The sequence below is a fragment of the Pecten maximus genome, chromosome 9 (assembly GCF_902652985.1).
Source record: "Pecten maximus chromosome 9, xPecMax1.1, whole genome shotgun sequence".
Classification (NCBI taxonomy): domain Eukaryota; kingdom Metazoa; phylum Mollusca; class Bivalvia; order Pectinida; family Pectinidae; genus Pecten; species Pecten maximus.
The window spans coordinates 41572813-41592191 of NC_047023.1; the positions used below are offsets into that span (position 1 = coordinate 41572813).

At 36.1% G+C, this 19379-nt stretch overlaps 1 protein-coding gene across 2 annotated transcripts; it reads left to right on the forward strand.

Moving 5' to 3' along the window:
• The first annotated feature begins 571 nt into the window (after positions 1–571).
• Positions 572–17638, forward strand: LOC117334253 (guanine nucleotide-binding protein subunit beta-5a-like). 2 transcript variants are annotated; one of them, XM_033893760.1, is made up of 10 exons: positions 572–720; positions 2186–2328; positions 6820–6861; positions 7089–7165; positions 7553–7676; positions 8184–8327; positions 10078–10218; positions 11589–11685; positions 12178–12344; positions 12583–17638. In XM_033893760.1, exons 1-10 carry the CDS (start codon positions 594–596, stop codon positions 12592–12594), a joined length of 1074 nt encoding a protein of 357 aa, XP_033749651.1. In that variant the 5' UTR covers positions 572–593; the 3' UTR covers positions 12595–17638. The 2 variants fall into 2 exon arrangements, with proteins under 2 accessions (XP_033749651.1, XP_033749652.1); XM_033893761.1 differs by lacking the exons at positions 572–720; positions 2186–2328 and adding an exon at positions 5793–6020.
• The last annotated feature ends 1741 nt before the right edge of the window (positions 17639–19379 follow it).

The window sequence follows — 19379 nt, forward strand, 5'->3', positions numbered from 1 at the left end:
GAATTATGTGGGAAAAAATACTATACTATATTGAAAAAAAAAAATTATATATATAAAATTAAAAAAAAAAAGACTTGTGCTGGCTGAGAGTCGAACCCATTCTAATATATTGAAAGGAAGTGAATTTTTGTAGACTTGCTAAAGTTCAGAAATATATCATAAATGAACCAATTTTCATATAATAGTACCGATTTGTATGCTTTTACTTTCCCGAAAAAAAACGCTGTTTTATCCTTTTTAAGTCGGAATTTAAGAACACAAGGGCGTATATAAGATGTTAACAAGTCTTTAAATGTGTATATGTGACACGAACGGGTAGCCAAATTCTATCTGATTAAATTGCGTGCTGTAAATTATACAACTGTAACTTCTAAATCAAATAAAAGAATATGCAAACACCCTTACACACATATTTCGATATATTTTGTGTCAATAACATAGAATGTATGAGACGATGACATTAAAATTTACTTTGTTTACATTTGTAAAATGAACCCTTAGAGCCACTTAAAGATTACTTCCGCATTCTCGGAATGTTTCGCGTTTATCCATCGCTCTGCGAAGAGTCAAGTAAGTTCCTGTTAGAAAATTAAATGAAAATGGCTACCGACGGTTTACGAGTTGATAATCCACAAGATACCATAGAAGCGCTCAGTCGGGAGGCGGAGATGCTGAAGAAAAGACTTGAAGATGAAAAACAAAAACTAAAAGACATCGACAGTATGATCCGTTTTTGCAATAATTATCTAGAAATGCGAATGACCTTTGAATATCGAACCTCCTTTCCCAAGTTCATGTTCCCGTCTGAGATTTTGTCTGTCTGGTATGCAGCTGTTTATTGAAGATTCAACGAATACCCGACAGACTAATCCGTAGCCGTTTGTTAGTTTTAACACCTGTTAATTTGTTTGTACAATCCTATAATGTAGTTATTTATGTTAAAAGAATATGTAAATCTCCCTTTGTCCATTTCGTTTCCTTGTCATCTCGACCAGCTGATCGACTGTCAAAGACCCATGGTACCTGGGAAATCGACCATATGGGCTCGATCGTCATCAAAACTCCGCGTAATCCAGCAGGGATCATTTGTTTTATTGAGTTAATTAATTTCTATTCCCGGGTTGTGAAACGAGTATACTGTCAAAGTGGAAAATAATATGTTGACAACTAGCCCAAGTTTTCTCTGGTCCTGTCACCATGTCTGGTGTAGGGCCACAGCGCACTACTTGTATATGAAAACGTGAAATTATCCGGACGGAATAAAACACCTAGATGGGACTAAATGGGTGTTCTGGGGTAAATAAATATCTCATTTATCCATATATGTAAAGTAGGTGTTATGTCACTCCTGATTTTATTGTATTTACACCAGATTCTTAGCGACACCAAACTGTGTCGAATAATTCCACGTTTTCATATAGTAGTGCGCTCTGGCCCTACACCAGACATGGTGACAGGGCCAGAGAAAACTCGGGCTAGTTGACAACATATTCTTAACATTTGGAACCTACATTAAACCCAAAATATACAAACAATATTTGGTTCAGTCATGTATTCATTGACCTTCTCAGTTTAGCTGGCAAAAGTCTGAGAGTGTGCATGAGTGCAAACAAGAAAAAGTGTAGGTAGAAAGGGCATTTGCAGTTGGCTGCAAATGAAAAACATGTGAAGGGAATGGATTCTGACATTTGATTCTGGTCTAATAATGGAATTCAAAATAGTTCTTTCTATAGAACAGAAGAGAAAGGGATAGTGAGACAAATGTCACTGTCTTTGAAGACGAAAAATGCAATAGCAGGGCCAAAGATGATTAAATCCTGATCAGGACTTAATAAATCTAAACGAACATTATTGATTGAACCATGAGTTACACGGTTACCCTTGTCACTCTGACCCAGTCACACTCAGTACTGAAGAGGTCTTCAAACCAGTGTTATTGTTGAAAATTTATCAGGTCAACCTGCTCATAAAAATTAAATTGTAATTTAAATTAAATTTAATGTAGATGTACAATGCTTAAGTATTTTAATGTCTGATGGGCATGAGCTTTTGTTCAACCATTATCTTGTCTTTTCTTTGGTATATTGTTCCATTCCTAATACAGTATTTAAATCTATATCAACGGAAATTTACCTTTTTTTTTATAGTCTTTTGGGTGCATGATTAGATCTGTTTTGTTTTTCAGTGTGCTCTGCCACAATGAACATAGAAAATACCGGTATAAGTAACTTTGTTATGAAGCAGAGGAAAATGTTGAAAGGACACCATGGCAAAGTCTTATGCATGAACTGGTCAACTGACAAACGTCGTATAGTGAGCTCCTCACAGGTAAGACTGACAAACATTGTATAGTGAGCTCCTCACAGGTAAGACTGACAAACGTCGTATAGTGAGCTCCTCACAGGTAAGACTGACAAACATTATATAGTGAGCTCCTCACAGGTAAGACTGACAAACGTCGTATAGTGAGCTCCTCACAGGTAAGACTGACAAACGTCGTATAGTGAGCTCCTCACAGGTAAGACTGACAAACATTTTATAGTGAGCTCCTCACAGTTAAAACCGACAAACGTTGTATAGTGAGCCCCTCACAGGTAAGACTGACAAATGTTGTATAGTGAGCCCCTCACAGGTAAGACTGACAAATGTTTTATAGTGAGCTCCTCACAGGTAATAAGACTGACAAACGTCGTATAGTGAGCTCCTCACAGGTAAGACTGACAAATGTTGTATAGTGAGCCCCTCACAGGTAAGACTGACAAAAAACGTTATATAGTGAGCTCCTCACAGGTAAGACTGACAAACGTCGTATAGTGAGCTCCTCACATGTAAGCCTGACAAACGTTGTATAGTGAGCTCCTCACAGGTAAGACTGACCAATGTCATATAGTGAGCTCACAGGTAAGACTGACCAATGTCATATAGTGAGCTCACAGATAAGACTGACAGATGTTTAATAGTGAGCTCCTCACAGATAAGACTGACAAATGTTGTATAGTGAGCCCCTCACAGGTAAGACTGACAAAAAACGTTATATAGTGAGCTCACAGGTAAGACTGACCAATGTCATATAGTGAGCTCACAGATAAGACTGACAGATGTTTTATAGTGAGCTCCTCACAGATAAGACTGACAAACGTTGTATAGTGAGCTCCTCACAGGTAAGACTGACCAATGTCATATAGTGAGCACACAGGTGAGACTGACAAACATCGTATAGTGAGTTCCTCACAGGTAAGACTGACAAACATCATATACTGAGCTCACAGATGAGACTGACAAACATTGTAGTGAGCTCCTCACAGGTAAGACTGACAAATGTTGTATAGTGAGCCCCTCACAGGTAAGACTGACCAATGTTGTATAGTGAGCTCCTCACAGGTAAGACTGACCAATGTTGTATAGTGGGCTCCTCACAGGTAAGACTGACCAATGTTGTATAGTAAGCTCCTCACAGGTAAGACTGACCAATGTTGTATAGTAGGCTCCTCACAGGTAAGACTGACAAATGTTGTATAGTGAGCTCCTCACAGGTAAGACTGACCAATGTTGTATAGTGAGCCCCTCACAGGTAAGACTGACCAATGTTGTATAGTAAGCTCCTCACAGGTAAGACTGACAAACATTGTATAGTGAGCTCCTGACAGGTAATAAGACTGACAAACGTTGTATAGTGAGCTCCTCACAGGTAAGACTGACAAACGACGTATAGTGAGCTCCTCACAGGTAAGACTGACAAACGTCTTATAGTGAGCTCCTCACAGATAAGACTGACAAACGTTGTATAGTGAGCTCCTCACAGGTAAGACTGACCAATGTCATATAGTGAGCACACAGGTGAGACTGACAAACATCGTATAGTGAGTTCCTCACAGGTAAGACTGACAAACATCATATACTGAGCTCACAGATGAGACTGACAAACATTGTAGTGAGCTCCTCACAGGTAAGACTGACAAATGTCGTATAGTGAGCCCCTCACAGGTAAGACTGACCAATGTTGTATAGTAAGCTCCTCACAGGTAAGACTGACAAATGTTGTATAGTGAGCCCCTCACAGGTAAGACTGACAAAAAACGTTATATAGTGAGCTCCTCACAGGTAAGACTGACAAACGTCGTATAGTGAGCTCCTCACATGTAAGCCTGACAAACGTTGTATAGTGAGCTCCTCACAGGTAAGACTGACCAATGTCATATAGTGAGCTCACAGGTAAGACTGACCAATGTCATATAGTGAGCTCACAGATAAGACTGACAGATGTTTAATAGTGAGCTCCTCACAGATAAGACTGACAAATGTTGTATAGTGAGCCCCTCACAGGTAAGACTGACAAAAAACGTTATATAGTGAGCTCACAGGTAAGACTGACCAATGTCATATAGTGAGCTCACAGATAAGACTGACAGATGTTTTATAGTGAGCTCCTCACAGATAAGACTGACAAACGTTGTATAGTGAGCTCCTCACAGGTAAGACTGACCAATGTCATATAGTGAGCACACAGGTGAGACTGACAAACATCGTATAGTGAGTTCCTCACAGGTAAGACTGACAAACATCATATACTGAGCTCACAGATGAGACTGACAAACATTGTAGTGAGCTCCTCACAGGTAAGACTGACAAATGTTGTATAGTGAGCCCCTCACAGGTAAGACTGACCAATGTTGTATAGTGAGCTCCTCACAGGTAAGACTGACCAATGTTGTATAGTGGGCTCCTCACAGGTAAGACTGACCAATGTTGTATAGTAAGCTCCTCACAGGTAAGACTGACCAATGTTGTATAGTAGGCTCCTCACAGGTAAGACTGACAAATGTTGTATAGTGAGCTCCTCACAGGTAAGACTGACCAATGTTGTATAGTGAGCCCCTCACAGGTAAGACTGACCAATGTTGTATAGTAAGCTCCTCACAGGTAAGACTGACAAACATTGTATAGTGAGCTCCTGACAGGTAATAAGACTGACAAACGTTGTATAGTGAGCTCCTCACAGGTAAGACTGACAAACGACGTATAGTGAGCTCCTCACAGGTAAGACTGACAAACGTCTTATAGTGAGCTCCTCACAGATAAGACTGACAAACGTTGTATAGTGAGCTCCTCACAGGTAAGACTGACCAATGTCATATAGTGAGCACACAGGTGAGACTGACAAACATCGTATAGTGAGTTCCTCACAGGTAAGACTGACAAACATCATATACTGAGCTCACAGATGAGACTGACAAACATTGTAGTGAGCTCCTCACAGGTAAGACTGACAAATGTCGTATAGTGAGCCCCTCACAGGTAAGACTGACCAATGTTGTATAGTGAGCTCCTCACAGGTAAGACTGACCAATGTTGTATAGTGGGCTCCTCACAGGTAAGACTGACCAATGTTGTATAGTAAGCTCCTCACAGGTAAGACTGACCAATGTTGTATAGTGGGCTCCTCACAGGTAAGACTGACAAATGTTGTATAGTGAGCTCCTCACAGGTAAGACTGACCAATGTTGTATAGTGAGCCCCTCACAGGTAAGACTGACCAATGTTGTATAGTAAGCTCCTCACAGGTAAGACTGACAAACATTGTATAGTGAGCTCCTGACAGGTAATAAGACTGACAAACGTTGTATAGTGAGCTCCTCACAGGTAAGACTGACAAACGTCGTATAGTGAGCTCCTCACAGATAAGACTGACAAATGTTGTATAGTGAGCTCCTCACAGGTAAGACTGACAAATGTTGTATAGTGAGCTCCTCACAGGTAAGACTGACAAACGTCGTATAGTGAGATCCTCACAGGTAAGACTGACAAACGTCGTATAGTGAGCTCCTCACAGATAAGACTGACAAATGTTGTATAGTGAGCTCCTCACAGGTAAGACTGACAAACGTTGTATAGTGAGCTCCTCACAGGTAAGACTGACAAATGTTGTATAGTGAGCTCCTCACAGGTAAGACTGACAAATGTTGTATAGTGAGCTCCTCACAGGTAAGACTGACAAACGTCGTATAGTGAGCTCCTCACAGGTAAGACTGACCAATGTTGTATAGTAAGCCCCTCACAGGTAAGACTGACAAACATCGTATAGTGAGTTCCTCACAGGTAAGACTGACAAATGTCATATAGTGAGCACACAGGTGAGACTGACCAATGTTGTATAGTGAGCTCCTCACAGATAAGACTGACCAATGTTGTATAGTGGGCTCCTCACAGATAAGACTGACCAATGTTGTATAGTAAGCTCCTCACAGGTAAGACTGACAAACATCGTATAGTGATTTCCTCACAGGTAAGACTGACCAATGTCGTATTGTGATAGTCGGAAGGACTTCCAATTGATAGGCGTTTGTTCATAGTCACAAGGAATTATAAATATTGATTGCAAACTTGACACAATAATGAAATACTGTAATGTATTGAACAAACCCAAAGTATTGTTAGAAAAGAAATATCAAGAGCCTAAAGAATTTTGTCTCAATTGTATTGCTTCAGCCATGGCCACATTGACAAACATGTAACATAAATGATGTAGTCTTTACACTGTAATAATATATTTCCATGTTGATCTTATTTTAAAATTGGAAGCCTTCAGCTAAATCATGATTGTGCTAATGGACATTTCTGTTTATTGTATTCTGTGACAAGCACTGTGGGTTTGCTGATTTGTCATTGTGCTAATCTGATTAAAGTCAATAATGTGCTGAAATTTAAGTGTGCAAAGCTGAATACTTTTACAATATTTTGTTTATCCTGACACTCATGGTTCAACCTTAACAAGTTTTCTGTGTTACTACATTCTTCACAAAAAAAATCCTTCCATTTCAGGATGGTAAAATGCTGGTATGGGATGCCTTCACAACAAATAAGGTAAGATATTTAGAAAAGCAGACAAGGTTTCTGATAATTTTCTAGCATTACTGAACCACCTTACACCCAGTCATGGACAAACACTGGCTTTGAAAATCTTGCTTGTATTGACAACTTTATGGCCCATTTCATTTGTTGTTATTTTGACATGTTTTCTTATCATTCTGTGATAAATTGAGAAACCATAATAATCCCTAATTAAGATAAAAGTTTGATTATTTGTACAGGAGCATGCAGTAACTATGCCTACTACCTGGGTGATGGCGTGTTCCTTTGGTCCATCAGGAGAGGTTGTAGCATGTGGGTAGGTACACAATTCTTATCACTTTCTTTGTTTGCCTCAGCTGTTAAGTTTATTATTGTCAAATGCTTCATTTAAAATCAAAACAAAAACAAAAACCTTTCTCTGTTTTCAAAACAATTTCTTTGAAAAAAAAGCTGTTTATGTAAATGTGGCAGTATTATGTTATGACAAATGTAGAGGTTACACAGTGAGAGAAGATATTCTACAGTTAATGCCTCTCATTGGGTCTAGACAACAAGAGTTTATTTTACTCAGTAAGAGAAGATGAAGTAAGATAACACATTCTTCTCATCATCATATTTTAGGGGTCTAGACAACAAGAGTTTATTTTACTCAGTAAGAGAAGATGAAGTAAGATAACACATTCCTCTCATCACTATATTTTAGGGGTCTAGACAACAAGTGTACAGTTTACCCGGTGAGAGAAGATGACCCCGCGTCTAAGAAGAAGGCTGTGGCTACACACACAAGTTATCTCTCTTGTTGTACATTTACAACCTCAGACAAACAGGTACGATTTCACAGATACATAAATGTCTTGTAACAGAGGGACTAACATATCACCTTAACTTAAAGTAGGACGTGGGGATATTGCTTAAAATGGGATATTTCTAAGATCTGAATTTGATAAATATCTTCATGTGGTGTTTAAAATTAGATATTTATGCTGTGTTGTGAAACAAATCATGTTTCGGCATATGATTTATTTAGGATTCAAAACCAAAAACTGAAATAAAGGAAATTTTCTTCTGCATATCACTATAGATACCTGTTATAGATTGACAATAACACAGGCATTCTTGGTATGTGGGCTCTTTCTAGAACTAAGATTTTCTAAGGTTTTTATTTATAAATTAATAGTGGCCTTTTATTTCTAATAATGCAGGCCCCATGAACCTCTTTATAACTGAAATGGCTGGTGTATGTTACCCACATTTGAACCTCTTACCAAGAATTAATAAAACAGAATTTTCAGTGCTCACATTAATTTTATACCCAGCTTTCTTATTTTTTGCAGATTTTAACAGGAAGTGGTGACAGTACATGTGCATTGTGGGATGTCGAGAGTGGCCAGCTGATTCAGAGTTTCCATGGTCACGCTGGAGACGTCATGAGTATTGACCTTTCTCCCTCGGAAACTGGCAATCTATTTATATCTGGGGTAAGTATGAAATGAACATGTGTGTAAATATTCATTCTTCCTGATAAGTTGTTTTCCTGCATGACTATTAGAATAGATCATTAACAGAAAGAAAACAAAGAGATTAAACATCAAAGATTTCTTAGTGCTATTCTAAAATTATCTGTGTGGAAGGAGTGGATAATTTTGAAACAGCCCTACTCAAATCTTGTTTCTGTATGTGAAATTCAGTTTGAATGGAATAAGATTATATAATAGAAAATGTTTTGTTTGAAATGTATGTTTTATCCAGTCCAGTACAGTAATATGTAGTGAATAAATTTTTTTTCAAATTATGTTCTCGTACTTTAAAAAACTGGACATATTTTGATTACTCAGTTGTTTCAACTGATTTCAGTCTAAACCTATTTGAATTTTGAAAAGTTTACAAAAAAGTTTGAAATACTGGTGCATTTCTTGGTTGGACAGAATTCATCCATCACTCTCCTGTGACAGAGGCTGCCATTTCTAATTTTATGTCGTGATAGATTACTAAAACAGATACATAATTATGTCACAAACAGCTTCAGTGTCCTCCTGGCTTGAATTTGAAAATTTTCTAGATGGTCCACCCTCCTGACTATTTTGTTGTAGCCTAGTTTAGTATTGTTTAATGTCCTATCAACAGCTAAGGTTATTTAAGGTTGACTTGTGTTTGAGTTTCATGTGTATACTTGGAGACTGCAACATGTTCATGTTTTTCCTCCTTGTAATGGTGCAGAACTAATGCCAACTTTAAAATGCTATCTATTTTGTTGTTGTCTCTAATGAGGTACCATTTTGTTGTAGCCTATTCTCTAATGAGGTACCATTTTGCTGTAGTCTAGCCTCTAATGAGGTACCATTTTGTTGTAGTCTAGCCTCTAATGAGGTACCATTTTGTTGTAGCCTAGCCTCTAATGAGGTACCATTTTGTTGTAGCCTCTAATGAGGTGCCATTTTGTTGTAGCCTAGCCTCTAATGAGGTACCATTTTGTTGTAGCCTATTCTCTAATGAGGTACCATTTTGTTGTAGTCTAGCCTCTAATGAGGTACCATTTTGTTGTAGTCTAGCCTCTAATGAGGTACCATTTTGTTGTAGCCTCTAATGAGGTGCCATTTTGTTGTAGCCTAGCCTCTAATGAGGTACCATTTTGTTGTAGCCTATTCTCTAATGAGGTACCGTTTTGTTGTAGTCTAGCCTCTAATGAGGTACCATTTTGTTGTAGTCTAGACTCTAATGAGGTACCATTTTGTTGTAGTCTAGCCTCTAATGAGGTATCATTTTGTTGTAGCCTCTAATGAGGTACCATTTTGTTGTAGTCTAGCCTCTAATGAGGTGCCATTTTGTTGTAGCCTCTAATGAGGTACCATTTTGTTGTAATCTAGCCTCTAATGAGGTATCATTTTGTTGTAGCCTAGCCTCTAATGAGGTACCATTTTGTTGTAGTCTAGCATCTAATGAGGTACCATTTTGTTGTAGTCTAGCCTCTAATGAGGTACCATTTTGTTGTAGCCTAACCTCTAATGAGGTACCATTTTGTTGTAGTCTAGCCTCTAATGAGGTATCATTTTGTTGTAGCCTAACCTCTAATGAGGTACCATTTTGTTGTAGTCTAGCATCTAATGAGGTACCATTTTGTTGTAGTCTAGCCTCTAATGAGGTAACATTTTGTTGTAGCCTAGCCTCTAATGAGGTACCATTTTGTTGTAGCCTAACCTCTAATGAGGTGCCATTTTGTTGTTTCCCCAGGGCTGTGATAAGGCGGCTATGGTGTGGGACATGAGATCAGGAGAATGCGTACAGATGTTTGAAGGACATGACTCGGATATAAACAGTGTTAGATTTTACCCAAGCGGTGATGCATTTGCAACAGGATCAGACGATGCTACAGTGAGTGATTTCTTATTATGTCAGATTCATTGCTGATTGTCTCATGATCAATTGTATGTTATTATATATATATATATATAGCAATAAGACATGGCTGATGATAAGCTCTCCCATATGTGTGGCATTTGGAGTACAGTGAAAACTGCCAGCATATGTTATTTCATTGTCTTGTAATTCACTCTGTAATTTTGTGTTGTCTCCCCTTGTTTATTACCTGGCTTGGTCCAAAGGACCAGGTGATCTTATGTCATATTGTGGTGTCTGTCGTCTGTCGGCCGTTTGTGGCCTGTCATCTGTTGTCAGTCCCTTTCACAACAATTTATTCAAATGACTTCTTCTAAACTAATGATTGGAATTTAATTTAATTTAATTGACTAGAAGCATCCCCAGGTGGAGGGGATTCAGACCTGTACAAATGGTGGGACTGACCCCCTAAATTATATAATGGATATCACTGCTGAGGGGCCAGGATAAATGGGGGAAATTTGGTCTTGAGCGATTATTGAGCAAATAAGATTCATGTAATGTTGTAGAAATGGAGTGTGTAGCTCCCCTGGGGGCGGTGGACCCAATTGGAGAAACAAAAGTTTAAACTTTTAAATCGCTACTAGCCCTGAATGACTGTATGGTTTTCCATAGAATTTGGTCTGGAGTATTATTGGACACTGTTGTATAAATAAGGAGCGTGACTTCATCGAGTTCGGGGAGAGGAGCTAGGCGCAATAGGGAAAGAGAGCTTAAGTCTTTAAAATCATTCTTCTTCTATAAGAATGTCAGGTTTGGTCCACATTTGGTGTGAACCATTTGTTGGGAGAGGCAGCTCAAAATGACGAAAAATATTTGTAATATAATACACTTTGGGACTGAGTCAATGTGTCTGATATGACAGTGTGTCAGTTTAGACAGTGTTTGCAATGACATTGAGGTATGTAGCTATTTCGATAGATATGGTCATATGATACAGGAAGTTGTTGAAGTAAGTGGTTGGTAAAGTCAGGTTTCACTGTATCTTGTTTTCCAGTTCGTTTAAGATCAATAGAGCTTACATTTTATGAAGTACATGTATATTCTCCATTCAAACCCATCTTGATTTAGTGTCAAGTTAGGTACAAAGTAGGAGTTCTGTGTCAATTAACCCTGTATAATCAAAAAGTGTTCTGTGTTGTTAAATGGATTGGTTAAACATGTACCGAGTTTGACTGAGGGAGGCTTGAATATATCAACAAACTGATTAAAATTAGTTTATAAAAAAATGTGTTTCCATAAAATTTACAAATGGGTACATTGGTTCCAACGAAATTTGTTGTTAGACAAGTTACAAACTTGTCAGTTTGAAGTTCAAATTGGGGAATATTTATTTGACTTTTCAGTGTCGTCTGTTTGACCTGCGAGCTGACCGAGAGGTGAACTGTTATAAGAAAGATAGTCTAATTAATGGCTGTAACTCTGTGGACTTTTCCATTAGTGGTATGTATCAGGTCAACATTACAAAGGGCTTGTAACCCTTTAATGAGGTACATTGGAAAAATGTTTTGATATTCAATTATACCAGGACCTTAATTTAGAGGTGCTACACCGTGGACAGAGTATAAATGCATGACACCCACAATATTGAAATACATCTGTATATCTAGTTAACACCAACAAATGAAAGAAAATGTCCTAAGACTGATAGTTTATAAGACCGAAAGTTATGTACCAAATATAGGTATAGAGTATGTCGGAATTCCTTCAGGATGTAGTTAATTATTTCTCCAGTTTATATTCTAAAGATAAAAGAGAAGCTCAAAGTTCTTGAGAGTGGTAATAGATAATAGCATTTTGTTTTCAGTTGATCTAGCAGAATCCCCCAACAAAAAATACCTGAAGATATTTTTATTATAAATCAATACTGAAATTCATATTTGTCATGGAATGCAGACGTAAAAACATTCATGTGAAATATAAATTTTCTTACAGGTCGACTTCTATTTGGTGGATACAACGATTACACAGTGAATATCTGGGATGTATTAAAGGGAAATCGAGTGACCATATTGTATGCACATGAAAACAGAGTCAGTTGTCTTGGTGTCTCACCAGATGGCACTGCTCTATGTACTGGAAGCTGGGATTACTCATTAAAGGTATGAAAGAAGGAATGTCGGATTAAGATTTTATTTAATAAATATAAAAGAGAAACATGGTGATAAGCATAAAAATATTTCCATGTATCTGTCATTAATTCATATTGATTACAAATAAACATTACTTCATGGTTATTCTTTTGGAATGGAAATTACGATAGCATAACTTTTCCAGTCATTTGTTGTTTAAAGTAGCATACACCCTTAAGTCATTTGTTGTTTCTTGGCTTTATTTCAGATTTGGGCATAGGCATTTCTTTATATAAAAGATTTGATGGTGCATCTGTGTTAAACCTTTGGCAGTACCCATCAACCAGTCCTCAGTACTACCCCTGTGACAGAAGAAACCAACTTACTGCCATCGCTCTGATGATGATGATACTTATATCGAGGACATACACTCATCATTCTTATGCTGACGGTATTTGTGTAGAAGAACAGACTTACCATGACTGTAATTTTGATGTTAATGGTATTACGTCTAAGTCAAGGCTTACATCTATTTGATATTGATGGCATTTTTTGTTGAAGAAGTGCGGCACCATCATCTTTCTGGTGTTAGTGATGTGTATATTTAGGAATTAATTGATGACTATCCTTGTACTATCACACAGACAGTTTAATTGAAGGTAAGCCCTGTCAGTAAGCAGGTGTGAACAAAATTAACTCTGTCTTCATTTTTGACCCACAATCTGTTAACCTTTGACCCATGACCTTGTCATTTTTATTACCCCTCCCCAACCTTCATTATTCACCCTTAAATTTTTTGTGTGAAATTGAACAAACTCGAGATGCAACGTCAAATTCACATGGAGATATTATTTATGCTGTTAAGAGGTTACATTTATAAATGTTTTGACTTTTGAAGAGATCATACAATATATGATCCTCAGCTTCCAAAAATAAATACCAAATTCTTCTGCTATTCATTTTATTTGAGTCTGAAGTTGTGTGGTATGATATTAATTTTGTAAAAAGGAAATCTTAATTTGCTTGCTATCTAAAAACAGGCAATAACTAACTCCTGTATTTTCACATGGCTTGTACTGACTTTAATATCAGGTTGAATGTGAAAACATGTGACCTTCCTACTTCTTAGAGGTCAGCATGACTCCGAGTATTATAACACTTTGTGTGACCTTGAACCTGGCAAGTCACATGACCTTGGACCTGTACACTGGTATATCTTTTATAGAATGTTTTGAATTATGGGTATACATGCATATTTATAATTCAGGAATGTTTTCTCTTGTTAGTATAGGGGTCATATTCCTATATTTAAATTATGTTATAGATAATTCATCGTGAACTTTTTACATAGAGGTCATATTTCTTATGGATGACTGATACCTGTGTTGTTTCGAACCTTTATAATTATATAAACTTCTTTTGTAATGTTTAGTTTGGTATTCTCTGGCTTAAAATGTAGCACATACAGAGGTAAACAAGATAACAGGATAGATATGCTATTCTAGAGATTATTACAGCCACAGTTTCGCCTTTTGACTTTTCAGCAGATGAGAATTTATGTTCAGAGTTATCTTCCTTACAAATAGCACCATGACACACTGAGAGTTACTGTCCTTTAAACTGTTCATGCTTGATTATATCAAATGTCTGACACTCTGGGTGTATCAAAAGCTTGTATTATATCAAATGTCGGACACTCTGGGTAAATTAAAAGCTTGTATTATATCATATGTCAGAAATGTGTCTGTATAAAATTCACAGGCTGCATTTACAACCATCAATGATTTGTTCAGGGTCATTGTATTAAAGATATTTATAGGAAAAATAATATTTATCTTAGTAAGATGACATAACTCCTTATACAAAGATTAAATGATCGCCTTGTTTGCTTTAATGCATTATAGCCTAAAATTAATAGACTTTCAAAGACGGTTTACAACACAATATTTATTCCAAATATTGAAAATATACAATAAAAATGAAAGAAGACTTTAATTATTGAGAAATGTAGTCATTTTGGCGAGGTTGTTATTTGAAAATAAGTTAAATCCTTCATTTCATCACTGTCAAAATCACAGGGACTTGACACAAGAAATATTATACAGCCTGTTTGGAGGAGTGTGTACCAAGTCCCTGTGATGAGAACCTGTACCGGTGATATCAACACCTGTTCAGTCTGTACACTCAGTTATTCCAGTTCATACATTTTTTTTGTGTGAATTTGACTGTGTTCAATCCTCTAATGCTATAATCTAGTCAGATCTGATATTTTATTATTTTTATTGATATATTATTCTTTATGTAATATTTTGTGTAATATTTTGTCTACTGGTGCTGATTCTATTTTGTTTGATTATCAGAACTAACTGATACTATCCTGTAGAATTTTAATGCTTCAATCTTGTTTTAGCTGTCTCTATTATTGTTAATTTTTATTTTTTATAATATATATTTTAACACTTGTCCCTCTGTAGATGTAAATCTGGATATTTTCAAGAGAGAATGTTTGTTACAATTTGGTACTTAGTCATAATTTTATAGATTCAGAAGTGATAGTCATTGTTAGTCATGATACTAGAAATCCATTGGTGGAAATCGAAAATAAAATAATTCATGAATTGTAGTTCACTCATGAGAATTCCATTGGTGGAAAGTCAAAAATAAAATAATCCATGAATTGTACTTCACTCATGAGAAATCCATTGGTGGAAATTTAAAATTAAAAATATAATAATCCATGAATTGTAGTTCACTCATGAGAAGTATTCAAAATCTGTAATATCAAGCTTTCACAGAGCCTAAGTTTGGTCTTTGATTTGTTTGTTAAGTTATTTTCTGTACCAATACCAAGTTTATATGCAAAAATGACTTTGTAAACTGAATACTAATTGTACAAAAGGAACTTTATATTCAGATTTCTAGTGATTTGCCATGCCGTAAGATATGATATTTTGCTTGTTTTATGTTTTTGAACATTTGGAATATATCAAGTTAATAATAACTTATGTTAAACATCATTGTTAATTTGATAGGATCATGTTTTCATTGAAACAAAAAAATGTAAATTGAAAGGGAAGCATTTCACTAAAATGAGATAATTCTTTGCATTATTTTATCAAATACATGTAGATTTAACATGTAAAAATGTTGTATTTGTACAAATGTATCCAATGTCTGGTTTTGAAATGTTTCCAATTCTCTAGTCTGTGAGTAGTTGACATGGTTCATCACCGAGACACATACTTTAGCACTCCATCATGGAATACTTGCAGATTAAATTGTTCTTTTTGCACATGTCATTAATCCAGAACGAGTGTGAACATGTCCATTGGACAACACACAATTACACCATTACACCAGTCCCTTCACAGTATCGTCAACATGTGTTTAAGACATGTGACAGTTACACGTTGAATAGTATTACGATTAAGGCTCTGTTGTAACTTTGTGTCATGATATATTAATGTATATTTGTCTTGTCGAATCTCAAGGTCTTTCATCGTGGGAAGCATGTGAGAGTTTAAAAATGTTTTTTAGTGTACTACATAATTATATGATCAAAATTTACTAGTCAATTGAATTTTAGTGAAACGCAAACACAACACTTAGCTGAATTTTACATACAGTGTTTTTCTTTTGAAGAATTTGGTACTTTCTATCTGAACAGCATAACCTCATATCTAATATCATAATAGCAATTAGAGACTTCTTAATTGGGTGATTTTATCTTTGTCATTACCTTTCTGAGGTTCACATGACTGCATGTTCACCTCATCAAAAGTCAATAATTGTTGATAATGAGTTTTGTAGTCTGATATTCTGTGAACTTTTTCTTGTGAAATAAACTTTTGTGAAATCTGGTGAATTGCTATGACAGGAAAAAGAAGACCAATAACAGTTTAGTATTAAAAGAGGTTTATATTATCCCTTTAGGATACCTGTATAATGATCTCATATTTTAAAAATTCTCATCCGAAATCTATTTACTGGTTATCCTGAGGGAATTCTGATTTCTTCACAATTTCTTCTTGCTATAAAACAAAAATTGGACTCTTATGAAATCTATTTTGAGTTGGATTAGACAGTCCACATATCTGTAAGGTGGAAATTTTCATACTGTTATTTCTAATATCAATGTTCAGATAAATTTCTGTTTGCAAAATATATAGTTTCGAGTGGAATTAGTAAACAGATTCAACATCACAGGACATGGTACAAACCCCAATCCCCCTCAGTGACTATATAGGTATGTATATTGTATGTTAGGAAACTTACATCACTGTTTGACTTTTACTATTATCATCTAATGACAAGAGAGTGAATTTAACAATGAAGCAATTATTTGACTATTCCATATTTTAGATATCTTGCATTTGATCTGGACAAATTTGAATGTGTCGGAAATGTTCAATTTTGTCAGTGGACAAAGTGTCCTGATATGTAGTAAATACATACTCAATATGTTTTATAAGGCCATAACACTCTTTGATCATGTGACCTCTATAATGTGGTGTCACTGATCGTATCGTTACTCGGGAGATCTATAATCTTACCCTTGTCTCCTTCGTATCGTTACTCGGGAGATCTATAATCTTACCCTGTCTCCTACGTATCGTTACTCGGGAGATCTATAATCTTACCCTGTCTCCTACGTATCGTTACTCGGGAGATCTATAATCTTACCCCGTCTCCTTCGTATCGTTACTCGGGAGATCTATAATCTTACCCCGTCTCCTACATATCGTTACTCGGGAGATCTATAATCTTACCCCGTCTCCTACGTATCGTTACTCGGGAGATCTATAATCTTACCCCGTCTCCTTCGTATCGTTACTCGGGAGATCTATAATCTTACCCCGTCTCCTTCGTATCGTTACTCGGGAGATCTATAATCTTACCCCGTCTCCTTCGTATCGTTACTCTGGAGATCTATAATAATCTTCGTATGTTGGAAATCGATACCATGTCGCGGCCTGTGGGTGTTGGAAATCTATACCATGTCTTTGACCTTGGGTGTTGAAAATCTATGCCATGTCTCTGACTGTGGGTGGGAAATCTATACCATGTCTCTGACTGTGGGTGTTGACAATCTATGCCATGTCTCTGTGACCCATTTCCTTATTTGTTAGGAATAAGTAGGAATTACAGTACGTGATTAATTTATACCTGGCTTTACATGTTTGTACAGCTGTATAATCTGTGTGTGTGGGTAGTTGGGTGTGTGAGCATCACATTTTAACCTTCCTAATATTATAAGAACCGCCTGTCAATGTTGATTGTATACACTATTTAAATGTACAAAATGACTTGTCATGGCTTGAGCACAAATGTACTGGTAAAAAAATCTACTCATTAAAAATATCAACATTTTGCCTGTCTACTGGCTGGAATTAGTGGCAGATTAGCAGGTAAACCAAACTGTTTTTGATCTTTGACTGCCAATTCATGGCATATTTCATTCCTAATGCTTGTATTAAAATAGCTTGTTAATTCTTGTGTAGTTTGCACAGATAAGTAATTTGTGCAGGTAATTATTGGGATTGAAAATACCAACCTTATTTGGTTATTAGTATTCTGTAATGTCTAAAGGAAATAGTATGGAGACTTTTGTTATGGCTGATTTTGTATACAACATGCCACAGTAATGATGAATGCCCCGACAACTTTTGTCTTATGGTTGTTACAGCATGACTGGCACCAGGGAAGGTCTTAACAGTAACATGAAGGGAATAATGATGTCCTCATCAACAGAGGTTTATTGTAGTTTAAATCCTAAAAATGTTCTGTTATTCGGAATGTCAACAGAGATTTTTTTTGTATGAAATTTATATTAATTTAAACTTATTTACAGTCCTAGTAATGTGAAATGTTGATAGCGATGTAATAGTGTCATGATGTAGAAACATGTAGTAATGTGATGATATATTTGTATACTAGACAATATAATCGGTCAGTGCAGGAACTCCTCCTCATAAACAAAACTTAGGTTATTTTGTTTGTTTCCTGGTAATTCCCCCCCCCCCCCCCCCCCCCTAGTTTTGTACTAGTATATACGTATGTTTAATCTCTTATTTGTGAACTCTTGCATAATATCTATTGCAGAAAAATATTCATAATTGTGATCAAGTTGCATAATCTTGACAAAGTTTTGATGTTGATGACAAAGAGCCACAATAACCCAAAATTATTATTTTGTTTCAGATAACGGAACGTTCTAGTAAAAATTATGGTGGTGAGATGGTATAAAACCTTGCACATTGTCCCATAATACTAGTAGTAGGAAAACCCGATAGGTGGTAACCAAATGTTCCTAGGAAAGGTATTGGTGTTAAGACAGCTAACAAGCTCGATTGTAAATCAAATGATATTAACTCTCATTCACATGATCAAAATGATACATGTACACCACATGTATTACTTAAGCATTTTCACACTATATATGTTGGTAGATGCTGTGATGAAATTTATTTGCATGGAAAGGAATTTGATGGATGGATATAAAAACATATTTTCTTGCTAAATGTATGTACATGTATCATACTGTACTTCAAAATTAGTATTCTTACCTGATCTGAAAGTTGATTTGAGAAATTTATTTCTGTGGTAAGGAATTGAGATGTATAATATTTATATGTTTTGGAATTTTGCAGATAAACACATCTTTTTCAAATTATAAAATATTACAGACCTAGAACGGTGGTGTTATTTGATTAACATAGGGACCAAGTTTTGGAACATTTTACGAGTATATGTTCCTGATCACTTATATATAGAGGAACTCAAGATTATGTATTAGTTTATACAGACAGAACCAAACAATTTTGAGTTTTAATGAACAGATTTACATTTCACTCATCACGGACATGATAAGTGTAGTTATTAATCGTCGGAGTTGGTACAGCAGTGTTTAGAATAAAATCCATGACATATTATTGTATATGTTTTCTCTTAATCGTGTAATAATAATGAAGCAAAAGTTCAGCTGATACTTTTCTTTCTGTTAAATCTTTCAATTGCTTCCCTACTATTTGAATTACATTATCTCAACCAATCTTTGGTATTGTT

Excerpts from the sequence above, each read along its gene's own strand:
- LOC117334253 (XM_033893760.1), top strand. The coding sequence starts at position 594 with ATGAAAATGGCTACCGACGGTTTACGAGTTGATAATCCACAAGATACC. Across the intron at positions 7,166-7,552 it reads GGAGAGGTTGTAGCATGTGG|GGGTCTAGACAACAAGTGTA; the intron begins GTAGGTACACAA and ends ACTATATTTTAG. Across the intron at positions 11,686-12,177 it reads TGTGGACTTTTCCATTAGTG|GTCGACTTCTATTTGGTGGA; the intron begins GTATGTATCAGG and ends ATTTTCTTACAG.